This window comes from Pagrus major, chromosome 22, assembly GCF_040436345.1.
Source record: "Pagrus major chromosome 22, Pma_NU_1.0".
Taxonomy (NCBI): domain Eukaryota; kingdom Metazoa; phylum Chordata; class Actinopteri; order Spariformes; family Sparidae; genus Pagrus; species Pagrus major.
In genome coordinates this window covers 9,778,635-9,798,332 of record NC_133236.1, presented here as the reverse complement: position 1 = coordinate 9,798,332, position 19,698 = coordinate 9,778,635, and the positions used below count along the sequence as shown (strand labels likewise).

The 19,698-nt window shown below is 39.7% G+C and overlaps 1 protein-coding gene across 1 annotated transcript in view; it reads left to right on the top strand.

Annotated features, from left to right (window-relative positions):
* The window catches only part of galnt14 (UDP-N-acetyl-alpha-D-galactosamine:polypeptide N-acetylgalactosaminyltransferase 14 (GalNAc-T14)), a 188,229-nt gene that overhangs the window by 105,801 nt on the left and 62,730 nt on the right, over nucleotides 1-19,698 (top strand). Inside the window, exon 3 of the mRNA XM_073492794.1 lies at nucleotides 10,091-10,189. Coding sequence (XP_073348895.1) covers nucleotides 10,091-10,189 — 99 coding nt within the window. The remainder of the gene's footprint in view (nucleotides 1-10,090; nucleotides 10,190-19,698) is intronic.

Below are 19,698 nucleotides of genomic sequence, written 5' to 3'. Positions count from 1 at the left end.
CAATTTTGTTATGTAGGTAGGAGGTCTTGTTTGCACGTGGAACACTGGTAGAAAGATTGTTTGAAAGGGGAGAGAGGCAGTGTTGTGTTTACTGTATAGTGAAGGTTTTTATAGGTATCACAAAGTTAATTTTTGAAACCTTGGCACGTCTTCCTCCCCTCACAGTGTCGGGTAACCAAGCAGGTCTATGCTGTGAACCTCAGCTCAGCCTGTTGAAGCTACAGAAACACACATCAGGTGCTGAGTAGAATTGATTTTGAAGAAATGCTTCAGAGGATCACACGGAGGAACTGGATGTTGAGCTGACAGTAGTGTTGTCCATCAATTGTCCTGTGTAGGCTGATACAAGACATATTCCAGACATGACAGCAACCCTCCTGTCTCCTAAACACACAGACACATTTCTTAGACAAGACATTTTGTTTTGACATTCAGTTACTAGATGAAATGATTATGGGGCACATTCAACACACAGAATAATAAGAGTAAAGACACACTACCTAAGTAAGGTTTCCTCTTCTTGACTCTATAATTTTCTTGGAATAAGCTGTAATGTTCTTCCTGTATTTATTTTCCATGCATCTCATTTGTTATTTATGTACTGCACATACTGTACATAAACATTTCTCCACATGTAGCACATATTTATGGAATATTTCCATTTCACACTATTACCTCCCCAAGGAGGTTTTATTTTCATTTCTTTTCATGTGTTAGCAGTGTATTTTCAGACTCTCTTAATCAAAAGGTCCGCATAGCAGCAAGTATGATGTAAAATAATTTGTGCCTCTCTTCAAATACAGCTCACATATCTGTTACATTTATATTGCAGTTCTTCAGCTTACAGTAATGGTCTTACCAGATGAAGTGAGACTATAGTAGCAAAATCAAGGAATGTATTGAATGGTAAGGTAGGGCAATTATTTTTTTTTTCATTTTATTTTTCTAGTTAAATGGTTTGCCTCCAAAGACTTGTTTAGTGAGCTAAACTAGTAGCATAAAAAGACTGATAATGGTTATTGGACATTGGGTGGTTGCATAACTTTTATTTATTGCCAAACCCTAATCAATGGTATATTTTTGTGTTTATAAATTCAACTGTTCATTTGTATGAGGAAGACTGTTCATGGTGCATCAAAAAAGTATCTAACTATCGATATTTTTGACAACCTTTGAACTGACTTTGTCATGTTTTAATGTACAGGCTGAGGAGCAAGTAATTTGTTTATTGTGTCAACTCAGGAACTTTTGGTCAACGGAGATGCAGCACAAATCAAAGTTTGATCATACCTTAATGTGTTTATAATGGTCTGTGTGTGTGTTTGAGAGTCAACTCACTGTCCTTCTGTAGATTGTGTGCTGGTCACTGCATGATGAATGGCTGTGTTGTTGCTTTTCAGAGTATAAATACACTCTCAGCTTTGGTGGCAGAAAACAGTGAATATGAGGCCACAACCTGGTCAGTTTTTCTTTGGCAAAATATATACACCCCTTCACTCGATTTGGGGATTGAACCTGCTTCAATTAAAACTGTTGAATCTACTGAACTATTCATTTGAGCTATTCATTCATTGGAGTCATTGACTCGGAAATTTTCCTAATGGAATTTTCCAGTAAAGGAAGAAATGAGGCATTATCAGCTGTCCCTCGCTGTCTCTTTTCTCTTTTTTCCTCTTTCACTGGATCAGGAGAAGAGAAATCCCTTGCTCCCTCATTCACCAGCAGTGTGCATGTCTGTGTATAAATATGTAAATGGCTGTTGCCTAACCAGCCAAAACTAGGCCATCTTCTCCTCTGTGAACACCTGAATAGAAGCAAGACAGAGATAGTGGGAAGAGAAAGAAAGAAAGGCCAGAGGTGAAAAGCTTACCAAAATATCTTACTCCAGCAGGCGTGCTGCTACTCTGCTCAAAATAAGCTGACATTGTCCCATATCATGCTGCCCAAGTAAAAACAAAACGATTTCACATTGCACTTGTTTATTCTTAAGAATATCAAATTGAAAAAATGGGATATTTTATACTTGTCTCAGTCGCCTTTTTGTAGAAACAGCTATTCAGCGCACTGTATTTATTTACAGTAAGCACTTTTCCATTTTCTATTGTTGCATGTGAAGTTAACCATTTTTGCAACATTTTCAAATATACACAGAAGGACACAGGAACCCAGGAAATTAAGATTATTGAAAACAAAAAGATGTACCAATGTCCTGTTAGCCATATGCAAATGCTAAAACAGTTAGAGAATTTAGTTTTTGCTTTCTTCTTCCAAAAGTCAAGTCTTTAGTGAGTCCAGCTTCAAGCAGGTAAAGTCCCATCGCAGTCACAGCCGTTTGAAGCCTCAAGTAATGTCACATATTCAGGGAAGTAAGTTTCAACTCAAAATTTTTGTGACTCAAATTCAACCTGTGTCCAAATTTGAGTCTGCAGCTCTGCTAAAGGACAAATCAGATCACACAGGGCTACTCAGCAGTGGGTTGCAATTGACAAAAGACCTTACTTAGCTTACCTTGCTCAGTTAAAATTTAAGTTATCGTTGAACATTTTTCAGCTGTCAAATTTCTTGTAAGTTACTGGACAACTGTTAAACTTCACAGAGGAAAGTAAAAAGTAAAAAGTACCACACATTGTCTTTTCAGAAACATCGGTGGTCTTAAGATTGGCAGTTCAGCCAGCGCCAGCTTGTTTTTTTGGAACCAGAAATGACCATATTTGGATGAGAGGGTGGATTGGGATATCCTGATTGGATCTGATTGAGAACCCAAAGACGTGATGTGGTAGCAACTTGTCAATTACAAGCAAGCCAGGCCCTGAATCATACTCTGCTTTATCATCTATTTTACTCTAAATGGGACCTTAATTTACAAAATTACAAACATCATGCTGTATTGAAGACGACTTGAAACTAGAGACTGAGACCATGAACTCATTAGGAAACTGTTTACTGAGGTCATAAATCAAGTGAGAAGTTGGATCATGAGCTTCTTTTTGAAACCAGTAGTGTTACCCCTGTTGGCCATGAAAAAGAATGCAGGTTTAAGGCACTTCTGCATTGGCCTTACTTTTCAGACCCAGAAGGTCTGTCTGTATGAAGTAGTTGTCAGTATGCATCTTTAACACTGAAGCTGCCATTAACGTCCTATCCATCTGACCTTACCTAATCTTAACCAAGTAGTTTTAGCTACGTGGGTTATGTTGGAAAACAACGGCAAACAACTTTTCTGTTGTTTTGGCTGGATGATTTCTTCGGAGAAGTTTGACCGAGAGATGAAGAGAACAGTGCTGTAAATCGCTCTTCAGCTGCAATAACTCCAAGTCTTCTTGTCTCTTTTGTTTGCAACTTTTCAGCCTGGGTGAAACAGAGAAGACAAGAGAAGACTGAAAGACACAGAGGGCAAGGCAGGGCAAAGAGAAAAGAGAAAGAGAGAGAAAAGAGAAAAGAAAAACGCCAAGAGGTAGAACAGGTGAAGGACAGAGAGAGAGGAGAGTGTTAGAGGTGTTAATCAGAGGCTGCAGGTAGGAGGGTACTGTGTGTGTGTGTGTGTGTGTGTGTGTGTGTGTGTGTGTGTGTGTGTGTGTGTGTGTGTGTGTGTGTGTGTGTGTGTGTGTGTGTGTGTGAACAGGTCTGACAGTATCTCAGGGCTACATCAGTGGCCATTAGTATTTTGCAGCACGAACACGCACTTTGACAGGTCGGCTGCACCGCCCGCAGAGAGGCGGCACTGTGTGTGTGTGTGTGTGTGTGTGTGTGTGTCCATTGGTTTTGACCTGTCCTTTCATGTGTTTATCTCACCTCCAGATGAACTTTAATGAACCAGCACACACACACACACACACACACACACGCACGCACACAGACGAGCAACACTCACTCCTCAAATGGATCTGCTCATCAAATATAAATGATTTTCGCACCATCTGGACAGAAATCTACAGTAAACACTCTGCTCATCTCTCTACTCCTATTTTTCTTCCTTCTCCTTTCCTACAGTCATCCTCTCTTAAAGGCTCTCCTCTCTTTTAAACCTCATTTTTTTCCCCTTTCATTGACTAACTTCCAGTTTTTGCCTTAATTCTGAAAAGGCTCATATTCCTACCCAGCTGTTCAGAGGGCTAATGTAAATGAATATTCTATTAATGTCCCCATTTATATGCAGCCATGTATACTCTGATTAATGATTAATTTCTTCAACCACCTTCTTGAAATAGTCTGCGTTGGGATATTTGTGCACATCCAAACATCTGTTGATATCCAAGTCTTTCATTATGTTAAAAAGTAGGGGTGTTTCTCCTTCTGGCCAGAAATGTGGGCTTTTTGTTAGGATGCATCTGTACCTCAGCCATGCAAGCTGTTGGCTAGGCAACGCACAGAGCTGTGAAGCAAACTGTGAGAAGCAAAACGCATATTCTAAATGCTCCCTAAACCCGTTATTATCAGGGTATCACACAGCTTAATCCGAAAATACTACTACAGAATATGCTGTTTAAATCATCACTACCAAATTATGAATATTAGTGTGCATGTGGATGTAGTCACTGTTCTCTTCTCTTCCCTTTTCTTTGCTTTGATTTTTGTCCAACACATCCTCATACCTCAATGACTAATTGGTTGATTATCACTGTCGCCAAAAACAACATATATCACCATTTCCAAAATGACCTGATTTTTGCAGTCTAACAGGGACTCGCGTGCCGATCCTTTTTTTTTGTTGTTTTTTAGGTTTAGGCAAGAAAACTACTTGATTAGCCTAAGGGAAACTTCGTGGTTTGCTACAAACTACAAAACATACCTATGTTACCGAAGTAACTTATATATGTAATCGATGTAAATTAACTACGTTCTAGGTTTACTGGATGAAAGTCCTGTGCTTGTTTAACCCGACCTTACTACAGCCACTAGAGGTCGCTGCCTAACAACAAACGTGAAATTAGTCGTAATAAGCTGCTTTCATTTTCGTCCTATATGGATGTTTTTCTGATAGGGCTGTTTTTGTCTCCTCTTCTTCTTCATCTCTTGCCTGTTATCAAGCTGTTGATAGTATGGGGGTAAGCAGCTTTAAAATGGGCTTTAGTCAGAGTTTTGGTTACATGATGAAGGTTTAGTTCTGTTCTTTGGTGATGAAAGATGTATTCTGTCTGTCCTGGTTTCCTTTTTCCCTTTGTTTTTTTTTTTTGTGTGTGTTTTTTTTTTTTTTATCTTCAGTGGATGAAAGAGATTTGTCTGGGATTTATGGTTGTAAGAAGTTAAAAGAGGGATTTTTCTAAATTTGTCCATCTTTGTTTGCTGCTCTCTTTTTCATTTTGTTCTTTTTTCTCTTTTATTATAGTCTTATTATCCCTCCACCTCATATTCTCCCTCGTCTTTCCTCATCTTTCTTTCTCTTCTCTCATCTTTTTTCCATCCATTCCATCTTCTTTCTTCCCTTTTTCTGCATATATGTCTCAATTTCTTCACTAATTATTTTTTCATTCATTATTCTTCCTTCCTATCTGTTTGCTCTTCTCCTCTTACATTTTCTTTCTCGATCCTCTTCCTCTCTCTACAATTTGTTCCTCACCTCTCCTTTTCCTTTGCTCTTTTCTTCATCCTAACACCCCCCGAACATTTTCTTCCCAGTGACTCCTCTACTCTTTTATCTCTCTCTATATTTATATATTTTCTCCATTTGTCATCTCTATTTTTCTAACATTTTCATCTTCTTTTTTCCTCTCCCCTTTCCCATTATGGCCCCTTTCTCCTTTCTCTTGTTCTCGTCTTTTCCCTCCATACATCCTCTCCTAACTCTCCTCTCCTCTCTCTCATGTGTGCTCTTACTCTCTCACCTCACTTTTATCCTCCTGCCATTGTCCCCCCCACCTCCTATTCTTGTCATTTTTCTCCTGCCTCCTCCTCTGACCTCCAACTTTTCTCTTCTGTCACCTCATTTGACTCCTCTTCTTCCCTCCTCTCTCATCATTTATGCCTCTTCTCTATTTCCTCCCGTCCCCCCTTCCTCTTCATCCGTTTTCTCCCCTCTCCTGTGTTTCCTTCCGTTTCTTTCTGTGTGTGTGTGTGTGTGTATGTGTGTGTGTGTGTTCTCTTGAGCTTTGACGCATCAGGAACACACATGCACACACACACACACACACACACACACACACACACACACACAAACACATGCACACACGCTCGGGGAGTGTGGAAGCTTGTTCATATCAGCTCCAACATCAGTCATCTGTCAGCACAACTTTTATCCGTACATCTCTGTCTGTCTCTCTCTCTGCCTGTCTGTCACTGTGTCTCTCGGCCTTGTCGTTCCTCTCTCACTCTCTCTTTCTCTCTCTCTCTCTCTCCCTCCCTTTCTCTCTCTCACACACAATCACACACACACACACTCACACACACACACATGCACAGCAGCAGCTCATCTTTATCTTCTTATCGTTCCTCTCTGGTAGAGCTGCTGAATAAATCAACTGCAGGAATACCAGCGATGGAGACGGGGCGATAGAGGGATGGAGGAGGCGGAGAGGGGCATGATGGGATATGATATGACAAATACATACAGTGAATATTCCTATTCTCACCGGGAGACAGAGGGAGACAATGAAGGAAGAAAGGTGGAAGAAGAAAGACAGAGAGAAATCTGAATGCGGAGTGACAGCAGTCTGCTGTTCTGGCCTTCAGTTAAAAAACCTGTAATGTTATATGCTAATATGCATGTCTATATCAATCTTCTGTCTTCTGATTGTGTTTACTTTCACTGGTCCGTCAAAAGATTTGATGACAAAGCAGCTGACACGTAATTAAGAAAGATCAAAACAATGTAAACAATGAAGAAAGAAAAGGGGAATTAAATGATGGAAGGAACTGATAAAGAAAGATGGACTGGTAGATAGGAGGGATGGAAAAAAAACAAAGACAAAAGAAAATCCCACACAAAGGATGACAGTGAAGGAGGGAGGCAGTAGAAAAGGTGGCTAGATGGATTGATAGAAAAAGAAAAAAATATGGAAAGAAAGAGATGAAGAAAGAAAGATAGTGAGAGAGAGAGATTAAAAGAAGGCAATAACAATGCAAAGAAGAAAGAAAGGATAACAAGAGGAAAGCATAAGGACGATAGATATAAAGAATGAAAGACAGTGACAAAGAAAGAAAAATAAGAGACTAATAGAAAAAGAAAGAGAAAGTGATGAAAGATGAAGATAGATAGATAGACAGACAGACAGACAGACAGACAGACAGACAGACAGACAGACAGACAGACAGACAGACAGACAGATAGATAGATAGATAGATAGATAGATAGAAACAATGAGAGAAAGAAAGAAAGAAAGAAAGAAAGATACAAACTTCCCAACACTGACTCAAAATAACCATGCCTGATCGACGTGCCTTTGAGCCTGACACTGAAGCCTCTCCTTGCACCTCCATGCACTTCACAACAATAAAAGCATGAATCAGAGGCTTGTTTCTGATTTTCTACATTCTGTAATCTGCTTTGGTGATATTGTTTCCCCACTTAATCATCGCGCCTCTAAACTAAAAAAAAAAATCAAATTGCGAGTTAATGAGGTGCTGATCGTATTATTTCACAGCCGGGTGCTCGTGTGCACTGACTGATGCTGTGTGCCGACCTGTTAATACAACAAATTAGGAGCTGAGCTTATGTTCTAACCCCACAGAAAATCACAGGAGGTGGTTCAATGCTTGGCTCAAGGACACTTTGACGGAGCACACTGGGTTTTTGTAGGAGCTGGAAACTCTATAAAAGTCTAGAGTATATTCAGCTCTTTTCATAAAGTAGTATTTGTTGGGGGACATGATGCAGAATTGCTAGACAGGAAGTCATGTTTTCTGACGGGACAGATAAACTGAACTGACCAGACTTCATAGAGATTCTGGCCTTTTTTATGAAACATTTTGTCGATGTCCTCTGGTATGGATTTTCCTCCCGGATCACAGCGAGTCAACACGTTTTTGGTGTCATCTTATTTCAAAGGCTTGAAAAGTCAGCAGGTTTCTTGCCTCGGAGTTACACAAGTTGAATTTCTCTGTGAAAAATATGCATCTTATCTTTTTAAACTACAAAGTGGGGCAGCAACAGAGAACCTTGCTCGGTGGCAAATCAAGAACCACATTAAGGTTCTCATAAACATGGAGGAGTAGTGATGTTACAGAAAGTAGTGCTGTCACTCTGTGCTGTAAGGTGTAAAAAAGACTACTTTGGTATATATTTGATTTTTATTACGCAACATAACACCTATAGTTTTAGTTGACTGTTCTAATTAATGTAATTTATGTATTATTTAAAAAAAACAACAATATTTTATGTATTTGAAATGGAGTTCTGTCTCCACCGAAATAAAATGACTGCATGTAGACCTTTCAACATTTTCTTCAAGAAAATAAGTTTCTTCTTCTTCTTCAGTGCCAACAAACAGCAAATAAAGCTCATTTAAGTTACACTTAGATTTTAATCATCATCAATATCTATAAATCTACTTACACTTTTATCTTATGAATTATTATATGAAGTCTTTAATTCTTCATGTCACGAGAAGACTGGTTTTTAGGTGGTGTACGACTCCAAAGAGCTTAAGTTGGAATTTATTACATTAAAGGTACAATGTGTAAAATATCTGCATTAAAATGTCTAAAAACGGCTAGATTTTGTTATATATTTTGTTGAGACGTGTACTTACATTTCCCCAAGCGTTCCAAACACTGTTCAAACCCAGAGAAATACATCATTTTTCTTAAGGTAACAGTGCATTTCATTTGGTTGCCTACAACTTCCAGGTTAACATCAGATGAAACATCAGAGAGTGAGGAAGAAAGTTGGTGGACATGACTAAACATATCGTGAATAAAACTTTAAAACATCACATCGTCTGCGAGTCACGACAGATTTTCCTTGACAGTGGTGGTTGTTTAACAATGCAGACAACAACTCCCATGATCCCACGCTACAGACAAAGCCTCAAATTTCATTCTTGCTCAAGTTGTGCAAAAAGGCTCAACAGCTGACAATTTGTGTTTTTCCTGTTCGTGCAGTATGGAACTTTGTGATAAAATGGGGAAATCCATTAAATCTTTCTTATTACATTATTTTAATTTAATATTCCATCCTCAACGCCTTCAATAAACATGAAACATTAGTAGATTAGATAAGCAACAGAGAAACACGTGTTTAGCCGGCACGCACACACACACACACACACACACACACACACACACACACACACACACACACACACACACACACACACACACACACACACACACACACACACACACACACACACACACACACACAAACAAACACACATACATTTAAGGTAGACAAGGTTTTTAAAAAAAAATACAAAATTGAAGGCCAGAACAGAACAAGCAGACTGTTTCTGTTTGAAAATGTCACCAATCCATCAATCTGACAGGTAAAGGCCAGTCGTCTCATTATACTGTGTGTGTGTGTGTGTGTATGTGTGTGTGTGTGTGTCTCTGCTCTTTTAGAAGAAAAGGCTGCTGACCCAGCGAAGGCACCACACACGCACACACATACACACTCTGTCATGTGTTGTATTTTAATGAGTCTCTCACTGGTTATCTATAATTCATCTTCAACAGGTCTCATCTGATCACTCGATTTAGTGTGTATGTGTGTGCGTGTGTGTGTGCGTGTGCGTGCGTGAGTGTGTGTGTGTGTGCACTTGTGAAGACAGCTGAAGTGTTGATGATATCTCTTCATACTTGTCAAAACAGTTTACTTTTGTTCTTTATCTTGGTTTCTTTATTTCAGAACTTTTACTTTGCTCAATCAGAAAGTGCCCCATTTTTCATATTCACTTTCTTTATAAAAAATAAGAAAATCAGCTCTCAGTTTGAATTGATGACATATTTTAAAGTCTCAGCTGTTCATAATGAAACCAGATGAATATCTGATTTCTCCAGATGCTCTTATTTGAATGATGGAGGATCTTTTAGGGATGTTTTAATATGTATATTTGAATAAACTGCATAAACTCACTAACTGTGTTAAATGTACCTTAACATGGGAAATGCCTTCCGTTGGGTCAATGATGTTCACTCTCTCTCTCTCTCTCTGTAGGTGCACCACTCTCCATTACGACTCTGATCTTCCTCCAACCTCCATCATCATCACCTTCCACAACGAGGCCAGATCCACCCTGCTGCGCACCATCAGGAGGTAACACACACACACACACCTGAGACTTTTTAGATATTATGGCTCAGTAGTAGCCATATTATCTACTACTATTACAGTAGTAGCTGCACCAGTGATTATGCAAATGCAATATCAATTTTTTTTTTTTTTTCAATTCCACAAATGTCCACTTGGACTTAAGGATGAGCAGATTTTGGTGGTCAAAGGTCACTGTGACCTCACAAAACAGAATTTTGTCATTACTCAACAATTCATATGATAATCATAACAACAATTTCTTACAAATGTCTAATGGAATAAAATGATGAAACTATGACATTTTATATCCAAAAGGTCAAAGGTCCAATTCACTATGACTTGATATAATTTTCTGCATAAAATGTTCAGGCCATTATTCAACGCTGTAGCTCAGGAACAGTAATTTGACTGGTGCGTGGAGGTAATTCTAGTTAAACGTTTCATTTGAATATTGTAAATTTCAGGATCTGGGTTTGTGTTCTTATCATTTAATAACACCTGAAGAGGTGCAAGGTGTAATTTTACATGTAATTTATGTACGTCCGACACATAAAGACACACACACACACACACACACACACACACACACATACACACATTTACTCTGCTGGCCCTCAATCTCTGGACCATCGTTCTGTCTTTCAGTTTGTTGATATCAGCAGGTTGCCACACAAACACACAATACCAACAAATACACATGCTCACACACAGACACACACACACACACACACACACACACACACACACACACACACACACACCTCTAGGTTTTGGCCTGGATTCAGCTCATTATACCAGTCAGTCAGCAGGGACCGGCCACGTCTCCTCGCTATCACAGAGGACACTGCGTGTTTGGTGTGAATGTTTGTGTGTGTGTGTTTGCGTTTCCTGTGTGTGTCTGTGTGTGCGTGCGTGTTTGTGTGCGTCCTCCCCTTCAGCCCTTCTCAAAGCTCTGCAGTTTTCAACCAATTAAAAGACAATCTGTCTCCCTGAGCCCCTCTGCTCCCTTTGGCTCTCTGTATGTAAGTGTTGCTGTCCGTGTGTGTGTGTGTGTGTGTGTGTATGTATGTATGTGTGTATGTATGTGTGTTTCTGTTGGTGACTAGGAGCGGCTTTTTATTTTTAGTTTGAGAATTTGGAACATTTGCTCTCACCAGGATCCTCTGAAGCTTCTTTATTGGTGCAAACATTTTTTTTTTTTTTTAAGATGAACATATCTGCTTTTAAAAAGATTTTTAGACATTTTATGATTGTGTTAGTGCCCTTGCAGAATGCAGGCTGATACAGCATAATAGCAAAATCATGCAAGATTTTCAGTTTGCAGTTACCAACACTAACTGCTCTAAATGTTAAACACATACATGTTGTATATACAGTATGTATCAAACAGTGGAAGTACGTGTTGGTTGGCATGAGCAGTGAGAGAAAAAGGAAGGTCTGCCATGGATGTATTTTAGGATACTGTATTCCAAGATGGCATCCAAATCTTTCCTTTCTAATTAAAGGATTAAAGAAAAGGATACAATTCAGTCATTGTGTACTCACCCTCATGCTGATGGAAAGTCAGGTGAAGTGTCGCAGTCCACAAAACATATCTGGAGCCTCGCAGCAAAACAGTGGTACAGCATTCTCCTAAACAACTAAAGTAGCTGGGGGCTTGTTTTAAAACGTAAAAAAAAAAAAAAAGATAAAATATAAAAAACGTAGCTATACAAAATGGCTTCATACAGCTCATCCAACATAATCCAAGTCTGGAATCCCTGAGATCTCCAATTGATTTGAAAAGATGTTATTTCCCCTTAATGCTCAGTTGAGCTTGTGCACCCACTTCAGACAGGTGTGTGCTAACGCTTTTAGATCAGAAGCTACAGTGAAGATTTCAGGTTAAGAAGTGTGCAAAAAACATCTTTTAAAATCAATCTCAGGTCTTGCAGAGACTTGGATTACACTGTACGAGTTGTATGAAGCCATTTTATTTTATTTTTCTGTTGTTTTTTAACGTTTTTTAAAAAAATCCCCGTCTACTTTAGTTGTTAAGCCAAATGGTGCTACTGTTTTACTGTAAAGCTCCAGAAATATCTTTTGGACTACAAAACTTCACCTGCCTTCTGCAGGAGGGTTAGTAGATAATGACAGAATTTAAATTTTTGGGTGAACTTATCCTTTAAGTGCATACCACTGCTGTTGAATGTCTCTTGAAGGATCATAAAGGTTCATAAGACTTCACATCTCAATGAAATAACAATTAAACAAAGCTTGTCTCAGCTCTTAGGAAACTTTATGAATATTGAATCTTCATGATTAAATGTTCATGACATGAAACATAAGAATTAAATCTTGTTTGCCATTTTTGCGGACCTGTCAGCTGTTTTAAAAACATGTCATTTAACATGCCAATCCATGTGTGAAAGGATTTAAGGGCAGCAGAGATGTGTTTTCTTACTTCTGGGACTAATCAGTGCGAGACTGAAGGGTTTACTTAAAACAGACAACCTAGTTCAAACAAAGTGTCGTCCAACCAGATGAAGCTGCTGTGAAAAGCCTGCCTCCATAGAGAGGGGAAGATGTGATTAATTTTACAAAAATTGGAGTTGCAGACATTTTCCTTGAATTTGTGGTCTTTGCTCTCAGTTACAGATATGAAAGGTAACACAATTTGTTCAACGATTCAACAGACATTGTAGAACTGATTGGATCAACTCTTAGCTTTTGACGTTTTATGATTTATCTTACTTTTTCAAGCTGACATTTCCTGTTTTACCACTGAATCAAAGTGCATCAGGTTCACAGAAAAGTGTCCACTTTAAGAGTGCTTCACCTGCTGTCGTTACAGGCACACTGAAGTACTTGGGTAAATTTAAATAGTTTTTATAGGAAATCTCTTGACATTTAAAGTTTTTTTTCATGACTCAGTGAATCACAAGACAGCAGCTGACAAGGAGAAACAAGCCAACAGACAGAACATGGTGATGTAATGACTAATGAGATAATAAGTGTGGAGCAACTGTCTGTTTTGTGGAGATTTTAAATGTTCAAAGGCTGCAAACACAACAGTTTTTTGAGAGCGGTGTTTGGTTGCTGTGGAAGCAAAGTTTTCAAAGTTGTTTCCAAAGTATCTGGACAATATATTTCTTAGAAAATGTTTCTTCTTCTTTAGTTGGCGAGAGTGAACTCACCATTTCATATGTTTTTTACAGTCTTTTTAGTTTCTTTTTAATTCCACAGAGAGGTCAGAGGTCAGAGTTGCAGTCGACTGGATCTTGAAGTGTTGTTGCCTTGCTTGAGGAAATTTAATGGACCATCAGGTCAGCAGGTTTTGGCCCATTGACTACAAAGTCTGTGTAATTTACTTTAGTGCTGACCCAAAGAAAACTATTAATTTTTAGATTGATTTTCTACCTTACAGCGAGCCAATTTCAGTGCAGTGCTCTAAAAGTAAAACTTAGAGAGTTGTAATAATTGTCACCTTTTCTTTCTTATTTTTTCAAAGTTATTGTGTCACATTGCTGCACTTTGGAGGAAAGACCATTTTTAAACTGTTTTCTGACTTGCAAGTTGTCACGAGTACAGCATGTTGTTGCAGACGAAAAGCAAAAATAGACATTGTGGAATTGTCTTTTGGATTAAAATAGTTGCACGGCCAAAAAAGTGTAAAAAGGACCCAGAGCCTTGAGTCAGTTTTTTCTCTAAACTGTGTGCTGTATGAGTGTGAGAGAGTTATTGTTAACTAGTATATTTATATTTACAGTAAACCTGAGGCATCAGCCCAGTCTTATGTGAAAGCCTGTAGCAGACCTGCTGATCCAGAGGATGGTGTATGAGGGATGGTTAGTCGCAGATTGTATGAGGATGGAGTACCAGCAGGTCTATGACTAGAGGAGGTCAGGGTTGGTCACATGGTTAATTAAAAGGAGTTTCACACACATTCACCAGGGTTCTAGTCCTGTGAGAAGCTAATTGTCAGTTTTGACAAGTATTTTTGGGGCCTTTATTTTGAAAGTGTAAATGGCAATGCATGTTTGTTATTGTTAACTTGACCATGGATTGAGACTGTCTTGTTTTCAGGCCAAACACGACAGTGACGCAGTGGACCTATGTCTATGACCTAGTCTGGCGTGATACCAGTTCAGAAGCACACATGAAAATGTGCCCAAAGCTGCCCTGAAGTCAAGTTATAGACCTCTAAGCTGTCAGTGCAACAAAAAACAAATGTTTGAAAAAAGAAAGAAAGGAAGTAAAAAATGCCCTTGATTAAGGTGCTTAACCTGCTATAATATAATACTAATGTCAGTGTTCTCTTAGATGCTGCTGTTCACTAATCACTATCATTTACGCAACAACCAACAGCAGATGATGTCAGTTCCCAAATGTGAATGTGTCGAACTGTAATAATGTTCCTGGGTACTGGGGTAAAGCATCACCACTCTTTATGGGTGAATACTTTTGAAAAATGTCAATCTGCTTATTCTCTAGTGTCCATTGGATCGTAGCCAGAAAGTTTACAGAAGGCATTCAGTGTTATGAAACTTTTTCTTAGAGGCTTTGAAAGATCTTTAGTCAAAGACAGCAAAAAATTGCAATCTAATTTCAGGCATCACTTTTCAAGCAGGAAAAAAAAATACTTGAATAGCTAGATAGTAGCTAGATAAATTTTCTTTTTACTATCTGCAATCATGCTTTGCTGCGGGGACTCTGAAAACACTGAGAGCGTGTTGAATGCCCACAATTACATTATAAAGGGGTGTAATTTGGGAGCTTTTGTGCGCTTTGGGGCTTGACGATACGCAGGCCAAACTTTAATAAGTTTGATTTCTGAGACAATGATGGGCACTTTGAAAGCTTTTCATCTCATGATCAAAGAGTTGCTTTCTGAGGGAGAGCTGAGGCCTTGTCGATATTTAATCAAGCTCTGATCCGAAAATTGATCTCATCTTCCCCGTCTCCGCTGGGCGAGAGATAAGCAGGTGAAGAGGGAGAGGAAGAAAGAGAACGAGAGAGAAAAGAGATGTGAAGCTTTTGAGGACATATTTGGTTTTAATGGGTTTAGTTTATTTTGACTCTCTCTCTCTCTCTCTCTCTCTCTCTCTCTGTCTCTCTCTGTGTGTGTGTGTGTGTGTGTGTGTGTGTGTGTGTGTGTGTGTGTGTGTGTGTGTGTGTGACAGCCTCCTGAGCTGCAAAGGTTTCATTATTACAGAGGAGCCACAGAAGCATCATGGGAAAGAGAGGGAGGGAGAGAAAGAGAGATCTGTCCCTCTAGATCAGCACCAGCTCAGCACTTTGTGATTCAGTGGACCTAAAAACGCACAGTAAAGAGTCCGGATCACTTCCTCTACAACTGATCACTCAGGATTTATTAAGAAGAGGTCATTAAGCAGATTGATAGTCTTTGCTTCCTACTGCAAGTTTGCTGTTCTATATGAGATTAAATTCTACTGTGTTCTACCCAGTTCTTCTTTATTTCAATCTGCATCTTTTTACTTTTCTTGCACACCATCGGAGCAAACATATTGTGTAACCTCAATTACAGTAACATTGGGACGCATGTAAAACATAAACTTAATGTGATCATTTGCTAACCTTTCAGACGGCACAACGTTAAAACCACTGACAGGTCAAGTGATACTATTGATCATCTTGGTGTTGTGGGAAACCTTGGTTCCTGTGTTCATATGAATGCCACTTGACATGCATCACCCAGCCTTGGGAACAGCACTCCCAGATGGTAATGACACACAACAATATTCCCAGGATCCCAATCTGATTAAGTATCTGTGGGATGTCATGGAACACATCCAATTCCATGGAGGCCCCACCATGACTCAGACTTGGCTCTAACCCATCAAGGCACGGACACGGGACCTCTGGGGGTATCAGGTACTAGGGCGTTGGCAGCAGATCCATGGGGAGGCCTCCATGGATCAGACTTGTTCTAGCACATCCCACAGATGTTAATTCAGATTGGGATCTGGCAAATTTGGAAGCCATGTCTTTGAGCTCTTTATCAGGCTCCTTGGGCCATTCCTGTGCATTGTCCTGTTGGGGGCACTACTGCCATCAGAGTGTGCCATTGCCATGAGGGGCTGTGCTTGGACTGCAACAGTGTTTGGGTGGGTGATTCATTGTCAGGTGGCATCCACATTAAAGGCCAGGACCCAAGGTTTCCAACTAACACATTGCTTTGATACGAAATCATCAATGTCATTCTCTCCACCTTAAGTGTTTTTATCGTGAGGCTGATTGGTATATTAAATCGACCCAACAAGGGGAAAAAGTAAATTTTTTGCAATTAGTGTTGACTTACACATTGATTTACATTGATTCTTCACAGATTTTGACCAATGGTCAATGGTTTTACAAACGAATAGTCACCCCAGAGATCCTGTTTATCAGATAGTATTTAACATTCCTGATTAGACAACACTCACTAAATACATTCAGCAGCTGTGATTAGACAATATTTGTCAGGATTACACAGTGTTTACAGGATGCTGATATGTAGCATTACAGATCATCAGTAATGAGACTTTTTATTCGGTTGCAGTGTCTGTATGAGGCATTGGATAATCGCTGATGAGCTTATACGTGCAGCATCCACTAAATAAACATCATCAGACAGTAATGAGTGAATATAGATCATGGTAGATTAGCAGTGACAAGGCTGTATTTAATGTGGACAAACTAGCCTTTTGACCCCAGTAGGGCTGATAAATGTGGATGTACAGCACTGTAGATCAGCAGAGACGAGACAGTATTTACTGTGTGCAGATATATAGCATAATGCATCACTGGTAGTTACACAGAACTGAACGTTCTGTATTGAGTGGCTGAATCAGGATTTTTTTTTCTAAGAGCAGTTTCTGAGGATCTGCTGGGGAAGACTTTCTGTCAGTGCAAGAAAGATGTAAGATGCACTGAAAACGATGCAGAGTCTAACTTTAAAAAGCTACATTTGTGTTTTTTTAAGGGAGAATATTCATTGGTACACATTTTAAAATGTCTTTACTTCTAAAATGAATCGTATCCAAGAATAAAAATGGCTTTTTCAAATAATGGAGTGAGATTCTTCCATGGCTGTCAGAGGTGCTGATAGAGAAATTGGTTGTAGAAAGATGCCGGGATGCGGATGAATGGAAAGACCCTTGGATGCAGAAGTGGAGAGAAAAGACTGATGAATTACTCCAGCAAGGTGGAGGATGGAAGAACCGGTTGTCAGCTAACCAATCAGGCAGAGAGAGGAAGAGAAAGAGGGAGGGAACTGAGCTGAGGTGTGCACTGAGAAAGATGGAAAGCGAGAGAGCTTTAGAGAGGATAAACAGAAACAAAATTGTACCCTGAGCACAATCTAATACCACACAAACAGCAGAAACTAATTTGACTCTTCACCTGAAGGGAATGAAGTTAGTGAAAAGCAATTTTGCAGCTGATTTACAATCAGAGTAAAAACAACATGCCCCAATACACATGAAAGAGAGAGGTGCACTGTGTTTTTACAGCAACCAACAGAGCAGAAGATATCTTGCTCACAACAGTTGAAAGCATCACTTCTCAGGTGTAAATAAATCCTGGGCAGCAGAGAGGCGAGACAATTTGAAACCTGTAATAGAGGTTTTGTATTTACGTCACACACACAGCAACACTTCTACTGCCTTCATGTAAGGACCAGAGTTGTCTGTAAATGAACAAAAGTGAATTAAATGGTTTAAAACCGGAGCTTGAGGAAGTTTTTCAGACACAGAAATTTACAGTAGACTGCCCTGTCGTAGTGAAGTGCTGTCTGAGTAATTGTTTGAGATGAGTCAGTTCACTCAGCCTGAGCAAACTGTTAACACCAGCTTTATTGGCCGCAGTAGTTGAAACTAAGTGCTTGCTTGACTTTCTTGAAGACGTTTCAACCTCTCATCCAAAAGGCTTCTTCAGTTCCAATAGACTGATGAGGAGTCCCTGGTTATTTAACCTCTGCAGGGTTTTTAACACCTTGAGAGTCATTGACCTGATTATTGTGTTACCTGAAAAGTTAAGGAATCACCAAAATGCTTGCAATTCGTCCTCAGGGCGTCATAAATGCCCAAACCAATTTCATCCCATTCCACCATGGATATCTGTGTGAAAATACATGGGGGTCCATTCACTAGTTGTCAAAACGTGTCACTAAATAAATGGCAAACATGTCAGCCTCACGTTGGGTCTACAGGCCACGTCAGGGGATCATCAAAGTCAGTAGGATTCATCCTTTGGAGCATTTCCGTATAAATGTTCACGTCAATCCATCTAAAACGAAAATATATGTTGTAGTATATATGTATATGTTATAGTTATAAGTGGCCAGTTTTCTTAACAATACAAGCAAGTTGTACTAGGGCCCCAACTGCAGTTAAAAGAAAATCAAGCAGGAGTGTGAAGCAATTATGAGATAAATTCATATTTCTGCAAAGCTCTCATGTGTCTCTTTCTTCTTCATCTCTCATATATACAGCAGACACTTCAGGAATACCATAAACTTTATGGCACAAAGTTATCATTCATTCAATATCACATAAAAGCAAGTGCTCCTGACCTTGATGTAGTCCCACAGTTTAAACACTCATCTGAATGTCTACAAATTATAAAACGTTCTCCTTGAGTTCAGTCCACACCTGTTTCACATTTAGCAAGCCTAATGCTATAGTTAGCGAGCTAATTGACTCTCCATCCATCTGTCCATTCTCTAAACTGCTTATCCCGTTCAGGACTGTGTGGGGCTGGATCCTGTCCCAGCATGCGCTTGGCAGGAAGAGGGGCACAAGATGGGCCGGCCTTTGCCAGTTGACAAGAGACAAAATCGATCAAACATATCAGTCCTTAACTGAACAGAAATAAATTCTTCCCGCCTGTTAATTGCTGATAAGGTGGTGCAGTTGTCCGTTTGATGACACCGTCACCTTTTCAAGCTGCAACCAAAGAGCTGAGGAGTGACAACATGGCCGACAGGAGACTGTGACATTACCTCTGTTGTTTTCATCCAAATTTCTATGCTAGACTGTGAGTGCACACACGCTGAGCAGGGTTGACTCCTGTGGGAATTGAACCCCCCACCCTGGCAGTCAGACAGCAGTACCCATTTAGCATCAGCAGCGCTATCAATGCCAGAGAGTGGGGTTCAATTCCCACCAGAGGCCCACACATGCAGCTCTAAAAATGCACGCTCTCAAGGCACTTTGGATGAAAGCGCTCTCCAAATGGCAGCTGTAGGTAATGAAAATATTTCAAAAAATTCCCACTAAAATTGATATATAGAGCGTTGGAAATGAGCGGCGCAGATATAGAGCTGCTATTCTGTGGCAGCCGACTGCGGTATTGTCAGCGGTGATAATATTTTCTGTGAGCTGAAGATAGCTTCTCCCTCAGCACGCCTGAGGGGAGGTTAAGCCTCATAGCTAGTGGCCTGTGAACCAGAGAATGGGAACTCCTGTGTGTGCGTGCGTGTGTGTGTGTGTGTGTGTGTGTGTGTGTGTGAGAGAGAGAGAGAGAGAGAG